The 18,349-nt window shown below is 45.0% G+C and overlaps 8 protein-coding genes across 8 annotated transcripts; 2 read left to right on the forward strand and 6 right to left on the reverse strand.

Annotated features, from left to right (window-relative positions):
* Positions 1-502: 502 nt before the first annotated feature.
* On the reverse strand, positions 503-2,564 carry N7466_001642 (CAZyme family CE10; the record flags this gene model as incomplete). Its single annotated transcript, XM_057161040.1, has 5 exons — positions 503-1,267; positions 1,341-1,649; positions 1,707-2,029; positions 2,101-2,339; positions 2,401-2,564. 5 exons carry the CDS (start codon positions 2,562-2,564, stop codon positions 503-505), a joined length of 1,800 nt encoding a protein of 599 aa, XP_057024325.1.
* A 541-nt stretch (positions 2,565-3,105) lies between these two features.
* N7466_001643 (uncharacterized protein) lies at positions 3,106-4,162 on the forward strand (the record flags this gene model as incomplete). The annotated part of the gene is made up of 4 exons (XM_057161041.1): positions 3,106-3,609; positions 3,664-3,763; positions 3,824-4,008; positions 4,055-4,162. The coding sequence occupies 4 exons, from the start codon at positions 3,106-3,108 to the stop codon at positions 4,160-4,162; spliced, it is 897 nt and encodes a 298-aa protein (XP_057024326.1).
* A 930-nt stretch (positions 4,163-5,092) lies between these two features.
* Positions 5,093-6,073, reverse strand: N7466_001644 (uncharacterized protein; the record flags this gene model as incomplete). The annotated part of the gene is made up of 1 exon (XM_057161042.1): positions 5,093-6,073. The coding sequence occupies one exon, from the start codon at positions 6,071-6,073 to the stop codon at positions 5,093-5,095; it is 981 nt and encodes a 326-aa protein (XP_057024327.1).
* A 1,855-nt stretch (positions 6,074-7,928) lies between these two features.
* On the reverse strand, positions 7,929-8,345 carry N7466_001645 (uncharacterized protein; the record flags this gene model as incomplete). The annotated part of the gene is made up of 2 exons (XM_057161043.1): positions 7,929-8,069; positions 8,121-8,345. 2 exons carry the CDS (start codon positions 8,343-8,345, stop codon positions 7,929-7,931), a joined length of 366 nt encoding a protein of 121 aa, XP_057024328.1.
* Positions 8,346-10,799: 2,454 nt separating this feature from the next.
* On the reverse strand, positions 10,800-12,017 carry N7466_001646 (uncharacterized protein; the record flags this gene model as incomplete). Its single annotated transcript, XM_057161044.1, has 1 exon — positions 10,800-12,017. The coding sequence occupies one exon, from the start codon at positions 12,015-12,017 to the stop codon at positions 10,800-10,802; it is 1,218 nt and encodes a 405-aa protein (XP_057024329.1).
* A 278-nt stretch (positions 12,018-12,295) lies between these two features.
* N7466_001647 (uncharacterized protein) lies at positions 12,296-12,880 on the reverse strand (the record flags this gene model as incomplete). Its single annotated transcript, XM_057161045.1, has 1 exon — positions 12,296-12,880. One exon carries the CDS (start codon positions 12,878-12,880, stop codon positions 12,296-12,298), a length of 585 nt encoding a protein of 194 aa, XP_057024330.1.
* Positions 12,881-15,216: 2,336 nt separating this feature from the next.
* On the forward strand, positions 15,217-16,215 carry N7466_001648 (uncharacterized protein; the record flags this gene model as incomplete). The annotated part of the gene is made up of 1 exon (XM_057161046.1): positions 15,217-16,215. The coding sequence occupies one exon, from the start codon at positions 15,217-15,219 to the stop codon at positions 16,213-16,215; it is 999 nt and encodes a 332-aa protein (XP_057024331.1).
* A 444-nt stretch (positions 16,216-16,659) lies between these two features.
* N7466_001649 (uncharacterized protein) lies at positions 16,660-18,258 on the reverse strand (the record flags this gene model as incomplete). Its single annotated transcript, XM_057161047.1, has 1 exon — positions 16,660-18,258. The coding sequence occupies one exon, from the start codon at positions 18,256-18,258 to the stop codon at positions 16,660-16,662; it is 1,599 nt and encodes a 532-aa protein (XP_057024332.1).
* Positions 18,259-18,349: the final 91 nt, after the last annotated feature.

The following is an 18,349-nucleotide window of genomic DNA, read 5'->3' on the forward strand; positions in this document are numbered from 1 at the left end:
GCAAGACCATCAATGAGATTAGTAGAGAGTAGCTCATAGATCCGTATCATACTAGTAGACTGCATTCTTGTGTAAATATGTCGCATTTGTAAGTGACGGCTGTGAACTCTTTTTAGAGCATTCGTTGTGGTATAGCGTGCGTGACATTCCACAAATACTATTTAGCAAGCAGGATAATGATGATAATATCTGGTAGCTAGGACTGTGGCATAGTTCTGATCAGAAAGAAAGCTTGTTGGAAAAAGCATCAATCTGCTCCCAGGATCCATTCTTGTACTCCGAGGACCATTTATGACATCATTCAGGATCTAAAGCTATGGCCCCGGGCGCTAGGTACTGTCTTCCGAGAGCAAGTTCTTTTGACCACCCACTTGAGTGTAATGGGTAAGCGAACAGACAGCTCAGGAAAGACGCCTTTTGCTTAAGTAAAAATGACAAGCTCCTAACTCATCTCTATAGGATCCCGCCTATCGATGGTCAGAGCCAATCGCCTTGGGTCTACTTACTGAGGTACGCGCGGACCGACTTCCCTCCAAAAACGACATCGTTCACCCCGCCCCCCCTCCCAACGATTCGCATTCGCTAGGCGGAGATGATTGACGACCCCCGGATCTTCACGGAGCCAAAAAGCAAGATGTCTGGTTACGTTTTTGTATAACAAATTTCCACCTGTTGTATTCAAATCCATCATGATGGGCAAGGAATCATTCCACATCGGCCAAAGGATATGTCCATCAGAGTTTTCGGGCACAATGGCGTCGCTTGCACCGCCCTTGGCATCCTGAATAGATACCACTGGAGAGTCTTTGATAATGAAGCTTCCCAAAATTTTCTGAACAGCATGTCTAATGCCTCTTGTTGGAGTTGTTGTATCAACAGAGAAATAGGCTGTCAAATCTGCTCCGTGATATGCCGGGGTGACTGAGTACTGATACTTCCAGCTCTCTTTGCCCTTCTTGCCAGAAAAAGCATCCATCAGCCAATAAGAAGGACAGTCAAAGGCTGTCTCGGCAAAGATGTTGTACACCGTCTGCTGGTAGCCGGTTGCAAACTCAGACTGATTCACCGCAGTGAGCCCATGGTCACCTAGAGTGTCGAAGAGAGGACTGAAGGGACCAGGAGAAGATGAGGCAAAGCCATAGATCTCCAATAAGCGACTCAAGTCCGAAGCAATGAATTGTGGAAACATACCCTTCACGTAGGTCATGAAATCTGCGGTGGTCTCGACATAGGGCAAACTCAAGGGAACACCGTCATTGGCATTATTCTGCGGAAGTTAGCAAGTTTATCGTAAATGATAGAGATGCTTGCTCCAAAGCATTGAGGTCCGGCTTACTTACGCCAGATAGGACACGTTTGCCGCTCACTTTCTTCTCTAGAAGTTGTTTTGATGGCAGCTCTCTAATTAACTCTCCATCAATGACAGGCAGGAAAGCAAAGGTTCCCCAGGCTCCCGAAGCCGACACAAACCCACTGGCATTTTGTAAGGTGTTAGTGTCTGTTTCCACCAAGCATGCGAATGTCTGCGGGCTAGCGCTGTTGTCGCCGACAAGGCAGCCTGCCTGTCTGGCAAATGCCTGATAATGTCCTGTTGGCACTTCGTCGTCATGCTGATACTGGGTCACAATGTAGGGGCTCGATGCGATGATCTAGGCAAGTCAGAATGAGTCAATCGCTGTGAGATCAAGCTCAAGGGAGTCACTTACATTGTTGAATAAATGGTCTTCTCGGCCACCATAAGCCATTGCTTGGAGGATCGCTGCGCCTGCCCCAGCTGACTCGCCCCCTATGGTGACCCGAAAAGGATCACCACCGAATTGAGAGATGTGTGCCTGCACCCATTCGAGGGCGAGACGCATGTCCAATAGGCCAACGTTTGTTTGACCATACTTTGCCACATCTGCAGAAGAAAGGAAACCGAATGCGCCCAATCGATACTGAATCATGACCGAGATGAATCCATTATCGTTAGTGTTGATCCATTCACTTGGGTTGTGAACCGCCCCGGAGAGACCATAGCCCCCACCATCTGATTACCAGCTTAGCACAGACGTCTCGAATCAAAGTATCAGAGGGATCTGTGGAGGGGTGTCAACTTACGGATCCATACAAGAACAGGGACATTTTCCGCACGTGGTGGCGCGTAGACGTTCAAAAACAAGCAATCCTCATCACCCAAGTCTGAATTAAATCCATAAACTCGAGGAAGCTGGGCGGCACCAGACTGAGGGCAAAGCGGCGGCTGGTTGTTTGCGGGAATGACTGTAGTCCGATTCACAATAGGAGGCTGCGGAGCTTGCCATCGCATTCGTCCTACCGGAGGGGTCGCATATCGAATTCTGACAATAAGCAGAGATGGATCAGTGCTCTGGAAATCCTCTCAGGTAATCGGCAACCTACCCTAAGAACACATTCAGACCCGTAGTACTGTTGTAGTATCCTCGATATGTAGCGTAAGTTAAATCGACCACAGTATTGTCTGTCTGTAGATGTGCCCCTACAGAAGTCGGGGTACATATCAAGATTGCAAAAAGAATGCCGCGGAGAGAAAGGAAAGAAAGCATGTCGAATCCGCTGCCAGTGGTCAAGAGATGAAAGTCAAAATAAGAGAGGCCAGACGCTGCTGCTTTTATTTTCATGTAGTGACCCAGAAAACGAATCCGCCAATGCGCAAGGCCATCAACGCAATGCAACATATCTCACCCGTTTGCACGAGGAAAGTCATTAATTTGATGAAACTCAATTTCCTGCGATATGATCAGTAATATCGATATTTGATTGTAATGTTGATGCTTAAGTTGAAGTTGAAGTTGAAGTTGAAGTTGAAGTTGAAGTTGAAGTTGAAGTTGAAGTTGAAGTTGAAGTTGAAGTTGAAGTTGAAGTTGAAGTTGAAGCTGAAGCTGAAGTTGAGCTAAACAAAGTATGCTACCTCAAATGTTCACGATAGGAACTGATGGGCCAAACTTGAGGCACGGGAGATTTCTACCACCTTTTTCTTACGTGCTATTTTTTATAAGAAATTGCTTTATCCAATCGACTAAAGTTCTTATTCCCTCAAATAACCTGGCACCACAGAAGTATTTCATTGGAAGTGCACACTATAATATGAGAGCAAGAAACCAGAATCACACAAAGCGCCGCACGGTATGGGTCAGTCAAACGGACTCAGAGCCATGCGCGAATGTCTCTGAGATTGCATCTGCAATGGATCAAGCTATTACGAAAAAGTTCGCGGGCAAAGAGCAGATGGCAGCGCTTGAGACCGAGGGATTTCACATGAAGTCGAAAGCCTTGCATGAAGATCCATGGAGCACATTTGAGCCAATTGCAGTTACCATCTTAGATCATTCATATGTTTTGGCTCGATACAAGGAAGACAAAGGCAGACTTGTCCAAGTTCGGAAAATGGAGCTGCAAGCATTCTCCGACCTTGGATTGCAACGAACGCTAAATCGCATCTCTCACCCCAGTTTTCGGTCCTTGCTTGGATGCTATCACCATGGTGATTCGGTGTTTTTGGCCTGGGAGCATGTAGAAGTTTCCGTCGTTCAGATCCTGGCATCGAAGCTCGTGATGAGGGCGAGTGAAATCATTGCAATTGTCAAGCCGGTAAGCGGAGTCACATATTGTTTCACAACAAGAGCGATCGCTGATCATGAACAGATACTCGAAGGAATCCAATACTTGGCTGAACGCGGGAGGGTGCTGGCCACCTTGACAATGAATACCATCTTTCTCACTCAGTCTGGCAAAGTCAAGATAGGTACGCATATCAAATTGACCCCTGGTCTCCAACCTCCTTACTAATCATATCTTTCACCAGTGGGTGTCGAGGACAGCTGCGAGATAACCGCTTCGGAAATGGATGCTGCGACATTGAAGCTGTACGCTTTAGCGGATATTGTCATCAAGCTTATGGGAAAATGCCATTCGACGCATGAGTGGCCTGTCGAGATTGGAATTCTGCCTGATCGGCTTAAATCACGCTCCTTGAGAGAGATTTTGCAGGTGAATGTCCTCCTTTTCTTACAATGCTCTAAGACTAATTTCCCAGACAACCCTCTTTCAGCAAACGCCATGTCCAGAAGAGTTGATCTTGCTTGTCAACTTAACGAACAAGATCGCGTTTCATCGAGTCGAATCTCATCCTCATCGTGTATGAGAACATCAATGTCCTTCAACCTGACCCATCCAACCCTTCGACTACTGACAGCCTTTCAAATACGAAAAGATGAGCAGCACATCTAGTGCTAAGAAAGAAAGGCAAGTTCTATCGTGACCGGGCGGATTTTCTGAATATCTTTAAGTTGCAAGCTGCATGCATTAGTCGTGATACAATTTGTAAAAGATCTATCAAATTAATCTCAATCTGTATTTATCGCTAGAGAGTATCATACTTCAGACACTTAACTTAGACGTTCAATTCTTGGAGTCTTTTATGTACACGGACATCTGTAAGCATGCTTTCGTTTACAATGACATGCGAGAAAAGGAAATAAGCCAATACACACGCTTCTTGGAATGAAGTTCAGAGGGATATTTTTAGTTGTAAGGAGGACTCACATGTAGAGGCTCATCAAAACAACCACTCACCTTGTTCATTTAAGTTGGGACTGTAAGATTTGCTTATCTACCTGCAAAGATATAGGAGGAACATTTCACAATCTTGAGAGGTTTTGGGAGTATGACATCTGTTCTGGTTGGCCACCAATATCTACCCAACCTTAATCTAGAGATAAGCAAAGCGCCTCTTCGAAAGTAGAACTCCATCTTGGGTATCAAATTCATCCCAGACTTTGCACAATGAAACGTCTGTGCCATGAACTTACTTGTGGTCGAATCTTTCTACAAAATCTGTTGTATTCTCTCATAGCATTTATGACTGAGATTTATACCGCATTACCATTGGAAAAAGGCAGTCGCAATGCACAAACTGAAATTTCGAAGTATCACAGGAAGCTGTCAAATCTTATACCAAATTTCACGATTATTTTAATCCCACAACGATCCAGCGATTATCTTGTCGATCAATGGCCTTCATCTTCCACCACCTTATACAGTTTGATTGCACATCGAATGCTCAATATAGACATCACTGATGGCTCGGACTGCGGCGAAAAGCACGACAAGAGCAAGGTGACAACTGAGTGCGCGTGGAAGAAGTAGGCGGGGAGTATGAAACAGCCTTCCCGAGAATACCCTTTTCAGGATCTGGAATAATTGGTTTCATGGCTGCTAAAGCACCAAAAATAGGAGTTCCGGTGCATACTGGCTCATCTTCGGGAAGAAGATTTCGCGCCAGACCATTGAGTTCAACATTACTTCCTGGCTGAGGGAATCGAATGTCCAAATTTTGTTGAGTCATACAGCCATTTATGTTGGCGATGAACATGGGTGGAAAATCATGCGCTTGGGACTGTATGCTCTGGTTGAATACAGGCGATGAAGGATTGTCCACGGTGATTGGTGCACAGTTCATGTACATCTCACTATCTCCAATACGATTGAACCATGTCCAAGCCAAAGTATATTTCCCGGAGTGAATATTTTCAGGTATCGCGAAATCGAGTTGAATGCCATTGTCAGCATTGGCGCCTCCGCTTAGACCTCCTTCTACATTTGCAGGACAGCCACCTTCATAAGACTTAATGACCTTCCATGTGCTTTGTTTGGATGGCGCGAGGTCTTCAGTGAGGCTCAATTGGCACGATCCGCCGCCGTGGGTTGCACTTCCTTTGAATCTCATTGTGTTGACAACACCAACGTCGTATACAGTTTCTTCCGTAGGAGCCAGAAATGCATCTGTGCGTAGCTTGCAGGGGAAGTCACTTCCGTTGTTAGCAAGAGGAGAGTTGTTGAGGGTTTTGTTGCTGTAGGGCTCAGGCGACATCATGATCAGATGTCCGCTGACCACCCGTAAGACAACCGTCTCTAGCAGTAGAAGATATTTAATGAGCATAGCGATGGCCGTAGACTCCAATTGATCTTCACTATTATAAAAATCTTGAAAACAGCTGACAGATCTGGATGTAAAGTAGAGGTCGAGAATCTGGAAGCTGGGAGGGGGTTTCATTATATAAGGCGCCTGCATGACGATGAATCATTGCAATCGATCTGAGAAGAAAAAAATATGCGGACATTCTCGCGTTTGACTTGACAAATACACAATTGAACATTAATGCGCCCCCGCTGGCGCTTTGGCGTGGAACTATTATTGAGCAAGTCGCATCCAATTGAGGGATGAAGAGATGTTTTCTGAGCCGCGATTTGCATGTTACCGCAATAATTATTTAATTTTCTAGTCACGATAAGAACTTGGCGTTGGAGCCAGGGAACAATTGACGAAGTGTATCTGTAAGGCAATTTCGAGAACGACAGTATCACAACAATGAGTTTGGTATCGGACCTATATTTCTCGGTCCCGAGAGAGGAAGTACGCACCAGTACGTACTAGAGTGAACCTATCAGACAATTGCACGATGATTAGAGGATAGGTTCTATTCGGGACTATTGTGAGAACCCCTTGCGTCGGGTCCACGATATTCCATGCGGGGGACATCGCACACAAATATCACTTGGACATCCCCTCCCTCGAAAAGACATCGCGGTTTCGAGCGAGAGCCGGGCTCTCGTCGCAACGGTTTCTTCTCGCCCACCGCGGAACCCTTCTTGTATATACCACGTATCCTCCTATATAGCTATGTTTCCTCCAGAGTACACGGAGTGCCACGAGCCCGCCTGCAGCCCTCACGGCGCTGTAGCTCTCCGTCAACGAGGCCTACATCGTCAGTTTCCAGACTGCAGGTGCCCCGTGTGGGCCAAAAGAATCTCATTCGTCTCCACTTGTATCAGCGTAGCAATGGTTGGAATAGATGTGTCTATATAACTCTGGAAGCAAAATGAAGAGGCTTCCTTGTGCTGATTCATCAGTTGATGCCTTGAGAGTTGGGAAGAAAGCGCTAGTTAGTAAGATCCGCCAATTTACTACTCAGTGTTTCTCAAGATTTCCCCAGCTCCACTTCTTGCATTAGCTGAATTCCAAGAAGCGGAAAGCCTCCTATGGAGGCACTAGGTATGAAAGATTTGTCAGCTAATTCAACGCAACTTATTTGTTTAGAAGCCCACATACCGCTTCCCAGACCGCCAGTGATGGCCGCCCAATAGACCGCCTACAGACCGCTTTCCAGATGTGATTTCGTGGTTTCAATACGCATCCAGACCATCAAGAAATGTTGGAAGTCTATGCAAGTATCTTACAAATTGAAGCCAGTTAAGATGGACAAACTAGTCGCTCGAGCCTCAACTTAAGTGTTATCTGATTGAGCAAGGTAATTATAAAGTGAGTGAAAATCATTGCTGGTGATCACTGCCACTGAGTCTTTTCACGAAATTTGATCAACGTGATGCTCTTATTACTAGGGAGCTGATCAGACACGCAGCACAGGCTTCTCTTGGCACATCCTGAGGACCTGAGCTTTAAAGCGCCTACATCAGAATTTCACAAAGCGCGCTCAAAATTCCAAGGGACTGATAATTGAAGTCTCCTACCAACTTTTCAATGCTATGCCGAGAATGAGAGTCTTGTCGTACAGAGACAACAATTATCACCCCCAATTCTCCATACGAGGTGTAGCCGTGCATATTAACTCATGTACTCATAGATTTTGGCCGAAAATAGTTGCATAAGACAAGTAACGCCTACGCGAGACCTCACTGCGCTCGCGAAGATAAAGAAACAGCAAACTTGGAGTAAGCACGGACAAATACTTCTCTTAGAAAATATCAACACAACAAAAGTAATGGTTCTAGCTAGGGAGCTCAAACTCTACGTTGCAGAACGCGACATTCCCCTTGGTGCAAAGAAGCTGAAATGTTTTCGGCAATGCATCTAATGCCAAACCTCAACATCGTAGACGTAGCAAATTCCCTCATTCATGGGCCTCTTGCGAGAATGACTCATTGTCGACTTGTCCTGACTCTGTCTCTACCTCCGTGGGTGATATGGCCATGCTTCCAGTCTTTTCAAGATCTTGCTCGGTGACGAATTTCGGAACAGGGTAATATGAGTCCTAGGGAGATTAGTCTTTATCACGACAATCTCATTTGGCGGCTTACAGTACCAGTTTTGATTTGACAAATTCCCAAAACCCTGTACTATCTGCAGACAGGATGAAGACCTTCCCTGTCTCGTGTAGTCGTATCCCGACACAGACGTCGGCATCACAGATTTTGCTGTACTCGGATGCTTTTTTCATCAGACAGATTCTGCGGCGTCCTTGCTTTTGGCGTATCGAATTTTTGCTCGCATGAAATACATGCGACTGATTGGAAGTCGTAGGAGTCATATTAGTGATTGAGGAATGCAATGCAAAGTGTCACTGTGACTTTGGTAGTCGGAAGATCTCAAGAGAAAGCAAGGAGACAGGTATTCTTTGTATCGCCCATGCTCCTCAGACGTGTGAAGAGCATAAACCTGGGGTCACGCTTTCTTGCGTCTTGAATGTAACCAAGTAATAAGAGAACGTTTGGGTACTGTTGAAAATCATATGTAAGAACAATCTACATAATAATGTTTCAGGGCTCACCAAAACTTATTGCCTTCAACGTTCGGTTTTCATTTGCTTTTTCCCCTTGTTTAAAAACTTGGCCTAGCCCTCTATTCAACGATCAATTTTTCTTAATTAACGAAGACGAAGTTCTACAAGCCACGTCTGTATTTCTTGGACTCAAGTTCCTAATTGCTCTTTCAGTATGGACGTCGCAATTGCAAAAGAGGTATGGCAAGCATGACAACCGATTTACAGACTAAGCTGAACAAAAAACTCTAGTCAGGCCGCAAGGATGTTCGATTAAAAGACAATCCATGTGATGCTCAGTGCGGTAATAATCTACTTCATAACCGCTGAAAGCCAGACGCTTATGCCTATATCAGCGTCTCGGAAGTCGCTGCATGCGATTTGCTAAGAGGAATGCCTGCCATCATTAATCGAACTGTTCTTGATTGGATTGTGTGATTGAGTGCTTAAGCGGTATTCGAGTGAACGAATCCTCGGCTAGCTCATTCTCACGTAACAATTGCACACGGTTAGTCCAGTTACAACAGGTTGTCATTTTTTCCATCTTTTTTCTGCGTAGTCAATAAACAACGAGGCCGGTGCATTTCTTACTGCCTAACCTTGTCAACTGGCTAGGTATGTTGTATGTTTACGCAGCTGCGAGAAGCTTCCGTAGTATCGATCAGATATATGCCTTTAGTTGAGAAGTGAAATGCAGGCCAGGTGTTAGGTTTTCCAATTCAATTATATAGAGCGCAACCACCGCAGCCCCAGGAGCAAAAGTGGCTGAGATTCAAAAGCATATTGAACCATCTGAACTAGCCAGAGTTGTCTATATGAAGATACGAATGGATTCAAGGTGGAAATCCACATATTTGGTCTTTTCTTTGTATACACAACCTCGTGTCTTCTCAATGAACAATAACCATCTATTTGTCGTAAACACAATGCTGTCAGCGGTTCAAAGCAGCATCGCCGCATCTTGCATAAAGCGGGCTCAAATTTAATGCAAAATCAATCTGTTCCCACAATGCGAGTCAGGAGCACGTAAAAAACACATACATGATTTCATCGCTTCATAATCGCGTGGTTGTGTAGTCGATCCTCGTATTGCTTTCATGTGATTTTCTTGATTCACGTTTTGATTCCGTATTGTAATGTAAATAAAGTATCAATTCAAGCGGTCTCTAAGCGGTCTGTAAGTCTGTGAGCGGTCTGGCATGCGAAGTCACCGCCTTTCCCTCATATTGGACTAGCGTATCCCCGATTTTTTGCTCAAGAACTACACGAATCACGAAAAGCGACGTAAACAGACTAACCCTCCCTGTGAGACAGTTCGAGCTATATTTTCGACACAATATTTTCACAACGAATTGTAGAATTGTCTGAGGTTAAGCCTCGTTGGGAAGAGTAGATGATTGAGCCTGCCGTAGTTGCGATACAGCCCGGTAATTTTCTTCTTTATGTCATGGCAGCCAAATAGGACGTGTAAGGATACCGTGGTATTTTGAGGAAATTCAAAACAGATTGAGCATCGATATTGTACATTCGTCAAGAAAGTATCATCGCGAAAGTGGCTAAAGAATATTACGACCATTGCATCCGCAACGATGCGCTCACACCAGGCGTCACTCTTCGCCTACCTCAACTCAAGATGAGGGGTATAATACCGTGCCTTCCCCGCACTGTATCATCATACTTGATTATTCATCGTCTGCTTGCATCCGGACGTTATGTATGGTAATTTGGGCATACCGGAAAAACTCGACTGTAATACGCAGTACATGACCTTGAATCGTTTTATATGGTCCTTGCTAATCCATCTTGCTATCAGTTGATCATTTTCGATAGTGGCTAATTCGAGCTCATAATGTCAGGAAAATTCTCCACCCCGGGCTACTGGGCACGTGGAGATCCATTTCATCCTCGGTGGGCTTGCCATTTACATCATGTAGCCAATGATCTTCGGCTATCGTTTACCTAAAGGAAGTGAATGCAGAGTTCAGTCTCTTGACCAATTTTACAACAATAGAATGATGACTGATTAAATGCCAGAACCCGGTCATCGTGGTTCTCAGCTCCTACACGTGGCTAGACACCAGACCTTTCTAAGCATTTTTTCAAAGTGTCTTAAGGACCGTTGTCATCGGAAATAAAAAATGACTTGTGAGATTTTCTAAGGTCGCAAACTGTGTGGAATACTAAAACTTCTGGAAATTCATCGAGGGTTCAAGGAAAAGATCATCATCTCTTCTTGTGTGATGTGCTCCAATAAACTTGTATAGACCCCTTGCTTCGCCCAGGGAACTTTTGTGAAAATTGTTTGGCCACCTCCGACCAAGGGAGGTTTTGCTCATCTCTTAGTTGCACCAAAAGACGGTCTTCCTGCAGAGACCACGGTAGTCCTTTTCTTGAAGAGGTATACTGCATTTCAACCAATTCAGTATTCAAGGTTCTGTGTTCGGAGTCGGAAGTCATGCCATCACATTGGCTTGGGAGGTGTCTCAAGGGAGAAGCGGCACCGGCGCTCAAGGGTGTAGAAGCACAATAAGACAAAGCGCCCTCAAAAAGCCAGGACAGAAACTGTACACGGTCTTCAACTGAAAGTTCAGAGAACTGATCGCAGACCTTCAAGAAAGAAATGCTCTGACGATTACCAGAAGTCTTGTTGGATCGACCGGAGCTCCTTTTCGTATGCATTTTCCTCACACCTGAGGAATTTATTGTTCTTGACTGGCATTCAATTCCCATCATCTCCTTTGACTTTTGTCGTATACGTTGAGGAGGTGAGGCTTGGCTCTGAGAACGACTGGGCGTCGCGGGACAACCTTCCAGATATGTTGCAGTGGCATGAATACTCTCCGTTGTTTGGGCCTGCTCAGTACCCGGAGGATCATGACTCATCAAGACTGCGGGATCGATTGCTTCGATATTCAGAAGCTGTTCAGTCTGCTGAGCATGGCGTTCGGAATCGGCAGCTTGAGGTTCCTGGCGGGCAAAGTCGGCGAGTTCTGAGTCGTCCCATCCGAAGCTGAGGAATTGATGATCAGCTTCCTGGTCAATATTGTCGGTCGATCTTATAGAGGCGAGGTCATCAACGTCCACTATATTTTGTGGTTGCGTAACGATCTCGGAATTCGCAGACTCGGGGTAATGGATAGTTGAAGGTGTTCGGCCTAAGCTCGCCGACTCGCGTCGAGTAATTGGAGTTTCTAAATATAAACCCTCCAAACAGGCTTCCACCGGCGGGCGGGAGGGTAGGGGATGTCGTTCGGATTTGTGGAAGTCAATTTCGGTGCGCCTTACGCCTGGTTTGTTCGAGTTCAAGGGCGGCGGGGTGGCAGTGATTGAGACTGGACTTGGGTAGCGACAAGTCCCTGCAGGTTCGCGCAGAGGCCGAGTTCTAGCTTGTGGAGGATTCCATGCACGAAATGATTCAAGGCGGAAGTTCGTGCTTGACATGTTGATCAGAATGGGTAGCGAGAACAATTTTGAAGGTGTAATTTTGAACCTAGATAAGGAAGGAGATGGGAAAGGCTCAAATATGGGGGGAATTGGGTTACGGAGCAGGGGTAAGGGGGAAGGGACGGAGGATATTGATGGGTCTCTGTCTGATTGAGCTTCTCCAAGAGAAATCCCATCTCCTTTATAGACGAGGATTGTCAGTGAGACGGCGGAGTGCGCTCCGTCCACTTCCGCCAATTCGGTTCGATTCAACAAAAGGAGCGGAGCCACACCAATTACACAACAAGGTATTGAGGACCACCAATACCGGTAACAGCATGCGAATACCTTGGCTGTTTCCCATTGTAACGTTGTTCCACAAATATCGTTAGTCTGGGTCTGGCCTCCAATCGTTCAAGTGTGCACATGAGCAGGGACCATCTGCGGAAAGCACCATCGTCGGCCCCGTGACGCAGTGCATGGCATCGAGTGAGACCGGACGACAATGCGGCAATTCTGCCATTGGCCCATATTATGACATTATCGTCCAAAGTCTCGTCGACTGGGTAACCAAGGCCAGGTGAAACCGACCATGACGACACTCTTACCCTGGGGCGCTCTCGAACGAGCGGGCCAGGGTGAATCTGCACTACTGCGGGCTGTACAATGCAACCTCGGATGGAAAGTGGCAAATCGGGGCGTAGGCGTCGCGCTTTTCGAGGCATTGTTACGCGGCCGCGCAAACCCATGGCCAGCGCGATTGAGCGAGACGCGTGAGACAAGGAGGCATATTCGAGAGCTTCATGGTATATCCCACCGTCGGTGGACAGACTAGATGAAAGGGCTGGTACCGTATTGCACAGAGTAGCCTTTAGTCTCATGAAATCGAACCGTCTACTCGTGAGATATCGGACGTTGCAAGCAACGCTGGCCGAGAGGGCGGTGGGTCAAGCAGCGTCTCCGGTGAAATGAAGGGGCAGCGCATCGGGTGGCGAGCCAGTGCAGGGGGGATAGTGGGGACTGTAGAAAAAAGGGGTGAGAAAGAAAAAGGAAGAGGGAGTGCGTGGTCGAGTCGCGGAGAGGACGAGCGGTGTTTTATAGATGGAGGGCAGGCGTGGGAGCCAGTAAAAGCGGCCAGAGGGGCACTAAGCCCGAAGGGGCGCGTAGGGGTGGACGCTAACCCTGCTGGGGCAAGACCATGGCGGGAACCGGCAGGCGGTCAGAAGCGGCGGAAAACTGGTGCAATGAGAGCCGTTTCTGGCCCCCCGCTTGCCGTCGTGTGGAATACTTCTATTCTTTATTAGGTAGTCTTATTATATTAAGCTCTATAGGTTATAGTCTATAAGGGTTATTATATAACTCCCTAGGCTATTATTAATAGGCTCCTAACTATAAATAGTATAATTAGCTAGAATTATTTTTCTATTATTTATTTTTTTATTATTACTATACTCTCTTATAAAATTAATTATTAAATTTAACTATTATCTTAATAAGTTTACTTAGTTTATTAGGTTTATTAATTTATATAAGTTTATTTTTAACTTCTTCCTTTAATCTATACTTAAATAACTAAATATAGGTATTATTATTTATATCTAGGTATAAGATAATTTATTAGAATTCTACTATATAACTACTAACTAAGCTAGTTTATTATAGTTAATTAAGCTTTCTTTCTACTATATATACTATATTAATATCTCTAAAGATCTATTTAAGTTTCTATTTAAATTTATTATAAGACCTAAAGATATCCTTTATTATATTACTCTATTTTTTTATTAGTTTCTTATTAAACTCCTAGATATAGGATTTAAACTAGTTAAATACCTATCTCCTTAAGTAGATAGATATATAAATAACTTTATCTACTTCCTCAGAGTAGTAAATAATATAAAGTTATATTTCTATTTAAGTTAGGAAGCTTTAAAGCTAAGTTTAAGCTCCTTTAAAGAATATAGGCTTTAGTAGTTTAACTATTAGTACTAAGTAGTTATTTAGGGTAATAAGCTACTCCTAGAGCTAGCTTATTATTACTATAAGTTATTTATTAGTAGATATTACTATTATAGGTAATATAATAGATATTATAGTCTACTATCCTCCCTAGTTATTAGCTATTTTATTTAGTACTATATTAATTACTAATTTTATATATATTCTATAAAGATAGGATAATTAATATATTATATAATACTCTATAATTATAGTAAGTATTATTTATTAGGGCTTCTATTTACTAAGTAGATACTCAATCCTTAAGTCATTAATTCATAACTATACTATTACTAGTTAATATTAGGCCTTATATAGGCTTAGGTCTATAGAATAGACTTAAAGGGGTTCTATATCTAAGAGGGTATTACCTAGTTAAGCTATACTTAGGTTCTAAGTTAAGAGACTAGAGACTAAGGATATCTCTTCTAGTAGGGGTTTATATTATATAAAACTAATAGGTAAATAAACTATTAGGTTCTAAGTAATAATATATGATTGATTGTAAGGAACTAAATATATATAGGTAATAACTATCTTATATACCTAATCCCTTATATTATTTAATAAGTCCGGGACTTATTACTTAATATCTTCCGGCCTTATTGATTGATGAGCTGGTCTCATCGCCCGATAAGTCGTCATGTGACCATCGTCTGTGGGATCCTGATATTCCCAGGATCCTATCGTTCGCACAACACTAACAGCTATCACTCATCGTAGGATAATAGTATTCTTAGGACAACTGGTGTCCTGCGGAATCCCCTAACCGTGGTGTATCCTAGGATACTCTTGTTCATGTGATAACTGTTGTCGCGCGAAACCGTGGCCCGCGTCTTGTCGTAGGAGGTTTCCTATCCCAGGGATCCTTGATCCCTACGATATTGTCTATCCTGCGATAAGCCATTTCTCGCGTTGCCTTCTCAAATCATAGTCTTCCCGTAGCGACCCTGTATTATTCTGTATTGTCTGGGTACAACGGAATGGCCATGGTTCCTGGAACCATGCCTTCCACGTGACCTGTACGTCAGACAATTCGGTTGGGTCTCGTTGCCCCGCGGGAGCGCGACCCCTGTAGGTCCGTAACACTGTGCCCACTATATACAATTTCACCATATCCTACGCGACATTTGATAATCTTAAAGCTGCCATAGATATAATCGCTGCCACTTGCATTGATTACTACACTCTATATTGGCTACAAATTAAATTGAACCAGATGTTGACCAACTTCACGGATATTACCTCTTCTTACGACTCCAAATTGGATGACTATATTGATTATGTCAAGTCGACAATCAAAACCCAGCTGGACGACTTCATAAGTCCTAACAAACCGTTGGAACCCGAAAACCAATTATTGGAATGCACGTACAGTCGCCTTAGAGTGAATAATACCCCGAATTCCTGTCTAGCTGATATCGGCATAGACGCAGGCACTTATTCGGTGTTTTACATGCTTTTGGATGCAGACGGGTTCTACAGTAACCTTACCAAGATATACGGTATTGTTAAAGCATGGGTTCAATTTGGGGAGGACCCCTTTAATATCACCTGTACTGGGCAGTCATCACGGAACCCCTGTGAGCCGCTACATCTAACAGACAAAGGGTTTCCTGTGAAGGCACCGGATAGCGACATCACGGTGACCAATCTCAGGGACATTATGACAACTGTAATGCCTAACATTCAGAATCTCACGCAGACGATGAGTGTTGCCAAGATGGAGCTGGCGTTGGGTTCGTGGATGGGTGCAACGGATGATATGGTTCAGTCAATCTCTATGGCAATCTTCTTGCTGAGCCAGCCTGTGACGAACATACAGAATGTAGTCATAACAGCAGACGCTTATGATGTCGAGAAAAAGAAGGAGCTGATCAACGACATCCTTATGGAGATGCTTCTCATGATACCCTTCTTAGGCGAGCTGGACCTGGTAGTGGATGATGCCTTTGCTGGTATGTCACGGATTATCATGATGATTGGCGATGCTGGGGTGGGCGTCACAAACATTTATTCGATTGCAGAAGATCCTAAGATGGCACCGATTATCATTTTAGAAGCTTTACTACTTACTGGTACGCGGGATCCGGGGGACTTCTCGACCATGGCCACTGCGAGGAGAGATATGACCAAGGATGATTTGGCAAGTTTAGGCACTGAGCTGGAAACACTGGATGGTCAGTTTCGGAAGATTGTTGTTAAGTGCTTAGTGTAATAATGTATCTGTCTGAAAGGGGAAAGAGAGGAGACAGAAACAATCCAGATTATGGATGCGGTCTGGAAGGGAAAAGAAGAGAAGAAGAGGGAGAAGCCCTGATCCATCAACAAGCGCAGTCACATGAATCCTGACAATATCCAATTCTGTTATTTTCTTTTGGCTGCAATATGAGCCTGTGTACTAGGTCTCGCATGTTTTGGGATACTAGGTACATCTTTAACAGATTGACGGCGTGGCGCCGTAGAAGTAATTTGAATGATAATAATACTCCCGCAGATGCCTCAGTCCGACGTAACCTGTTAGCTCTGGTAGCTGATTAAATACCAATACCTATCTATGATGGAATGGCCAGTTAAGGACAATGCTTAGTAGAGATAGAACGGACATTTCGATTCGCTGATTGGTTTTTATAAAGAGAATAACAAGAAAGCGTCGGCGTAGTTATTCAAGCATGTACATGTCTTTGGGAGGCACGTGGGTACTTCGCCTTGATGGTGATGCAGACGGCAAATATGGTCGCTCATATGCAACCTCGAAAGTATCTCTTTCCATGCCCATGCCGGCCTCAATTCGGTTCGGATAGTCAGCAAAGAAGGGGTTCCTCCCGCCCTCATAGAGAAATTCGTGAAGTTCCTTTTCGACCCAGATTTCTTTCCCTATATATGGAGGATCCATATCCACTCCAATACTCAAGTTTGGTCGGAAGGCGGGCTCTCGCTCGTGCCATCTCAAGGTATCGCGGATCTCGTACAAAAGCGAATAGTAGTTCCCGCCGTCATCCAAAAAGATTAGGAAATTCAGCGATACGGTCTGGATAGTGGTCGATATAGCTGTTAGTAGGCCTATGAGGTCGGATTGGGTTACCATGAACCGTGATAATTGGAAGTGCCTTAGGTTATCCCAGTAACAGACGGGAAAGACCTTTTGCAACGGGATAAAGTGCGCCATCGAACCGCCACCCTCGGGTACTTCAGAACCAAGACGATGGCTTGAATCCATCCCGAGAGTGGTAAATAGACTAAAGTGCTCGAGTTCCTCGGCTTCGCTTAACATCTCCGAAAGGAAGCGAGTCCGGAAAGCAATCCAATCGCAGCGCCGGCCTTCCTGTCCGCCGACGGAGAGGGAAAGATCGAGACGCCGAAATCCCGGTCTGGAAAGAAACGTGACCAAATTGTTATATTCCTCGCAATCGGTGTAAAATATCGAGCAGTTCAGTCCCATAGGGAGTCCATTGACGTCGATCAACAGCTCTATGACACGGTGCGACACTTCTTGAGCCAGTATCCGTGTGACCATGCAAAATCCATGCCATTGTTCCTTATGGCGTTCGTCTTGATCTTCCCAGAGCGATGTCGTATTTCCTCCTGCTGGCCATCCGCGCGGAATAGGGTAATTGAGCCCATAGGGAAAGGCGCGGATCATGGGTGTTTCGTATAGTGGAGCGAATACCCATCCATGTGCAGCAGGGGTAATAGTTACCCGCCTGAGGGAGGGGAAGCGCGTTAACCCGTAAAGAAATGCTTCCTCGTGCTGCTTCGAAAGGAGCACTTCGTCCTGCTGTTGGACCAGATTTTGGTAATATTGCCAGCATATTCCCAGTGGTAATTGAGCATTGACTTGATTTGCCCGCGCGATATGATGTGGCAGGTCTACATCTTGTCCCTTGCGAAGAGCCAGATGGACGATGTTCTGGTGGCAAGCCTCGGCAAACCAGTTTGGGCAGCCTTCGGTGCTCATGGCGACAATTTCCTCCAATCTTTGTCTGTTAAATCCTGAACGCGTACCAAGTTTCCAAAAGGCGAGGCGTGCATCGTCGTAAATTATTTCAGCGATTCGCTCCCGGTACTGTTCATGGTCTGCAATGGCGCGAAAGACCCTGATATTTGTTGGGTCGGCGGAGAGGAACACGCGGGTGAGCCGTAGCTGGGCGATCTGACTGATCCAGGTACATGTTAACCGGAGCGATTTAATATCTGAGTTTAAAAGCTCAGCGCAGATCAGTCCGATCACTTCAACCGGGAGGTTGGTCACATGTGCCATTTCTGGAGGTTAGCTAGACGTGGCGGGGTTATGCCGAGTCCTAAATATTTCCAGATTAGAAAGTGTAAGCACTTGCGTTGATATGGAGCTT

Source organism: Penicillium verhagenii, assembly GCF_028828195.1.
Source record: "Penicillium verhagenii strain IBT 33310 chromosome Unknown utg000003l_segment0_segment0, whole genome shotgun sequence".
In the NCBI taxonomy this organism is placed as follows: domain Eukaryota; kingdom Fungi; phylum Ascomycota; class Eurotiomycetes; order Eurotiales; family Aspergillaceae; genus Penicillium; species Penicillium verhagenii.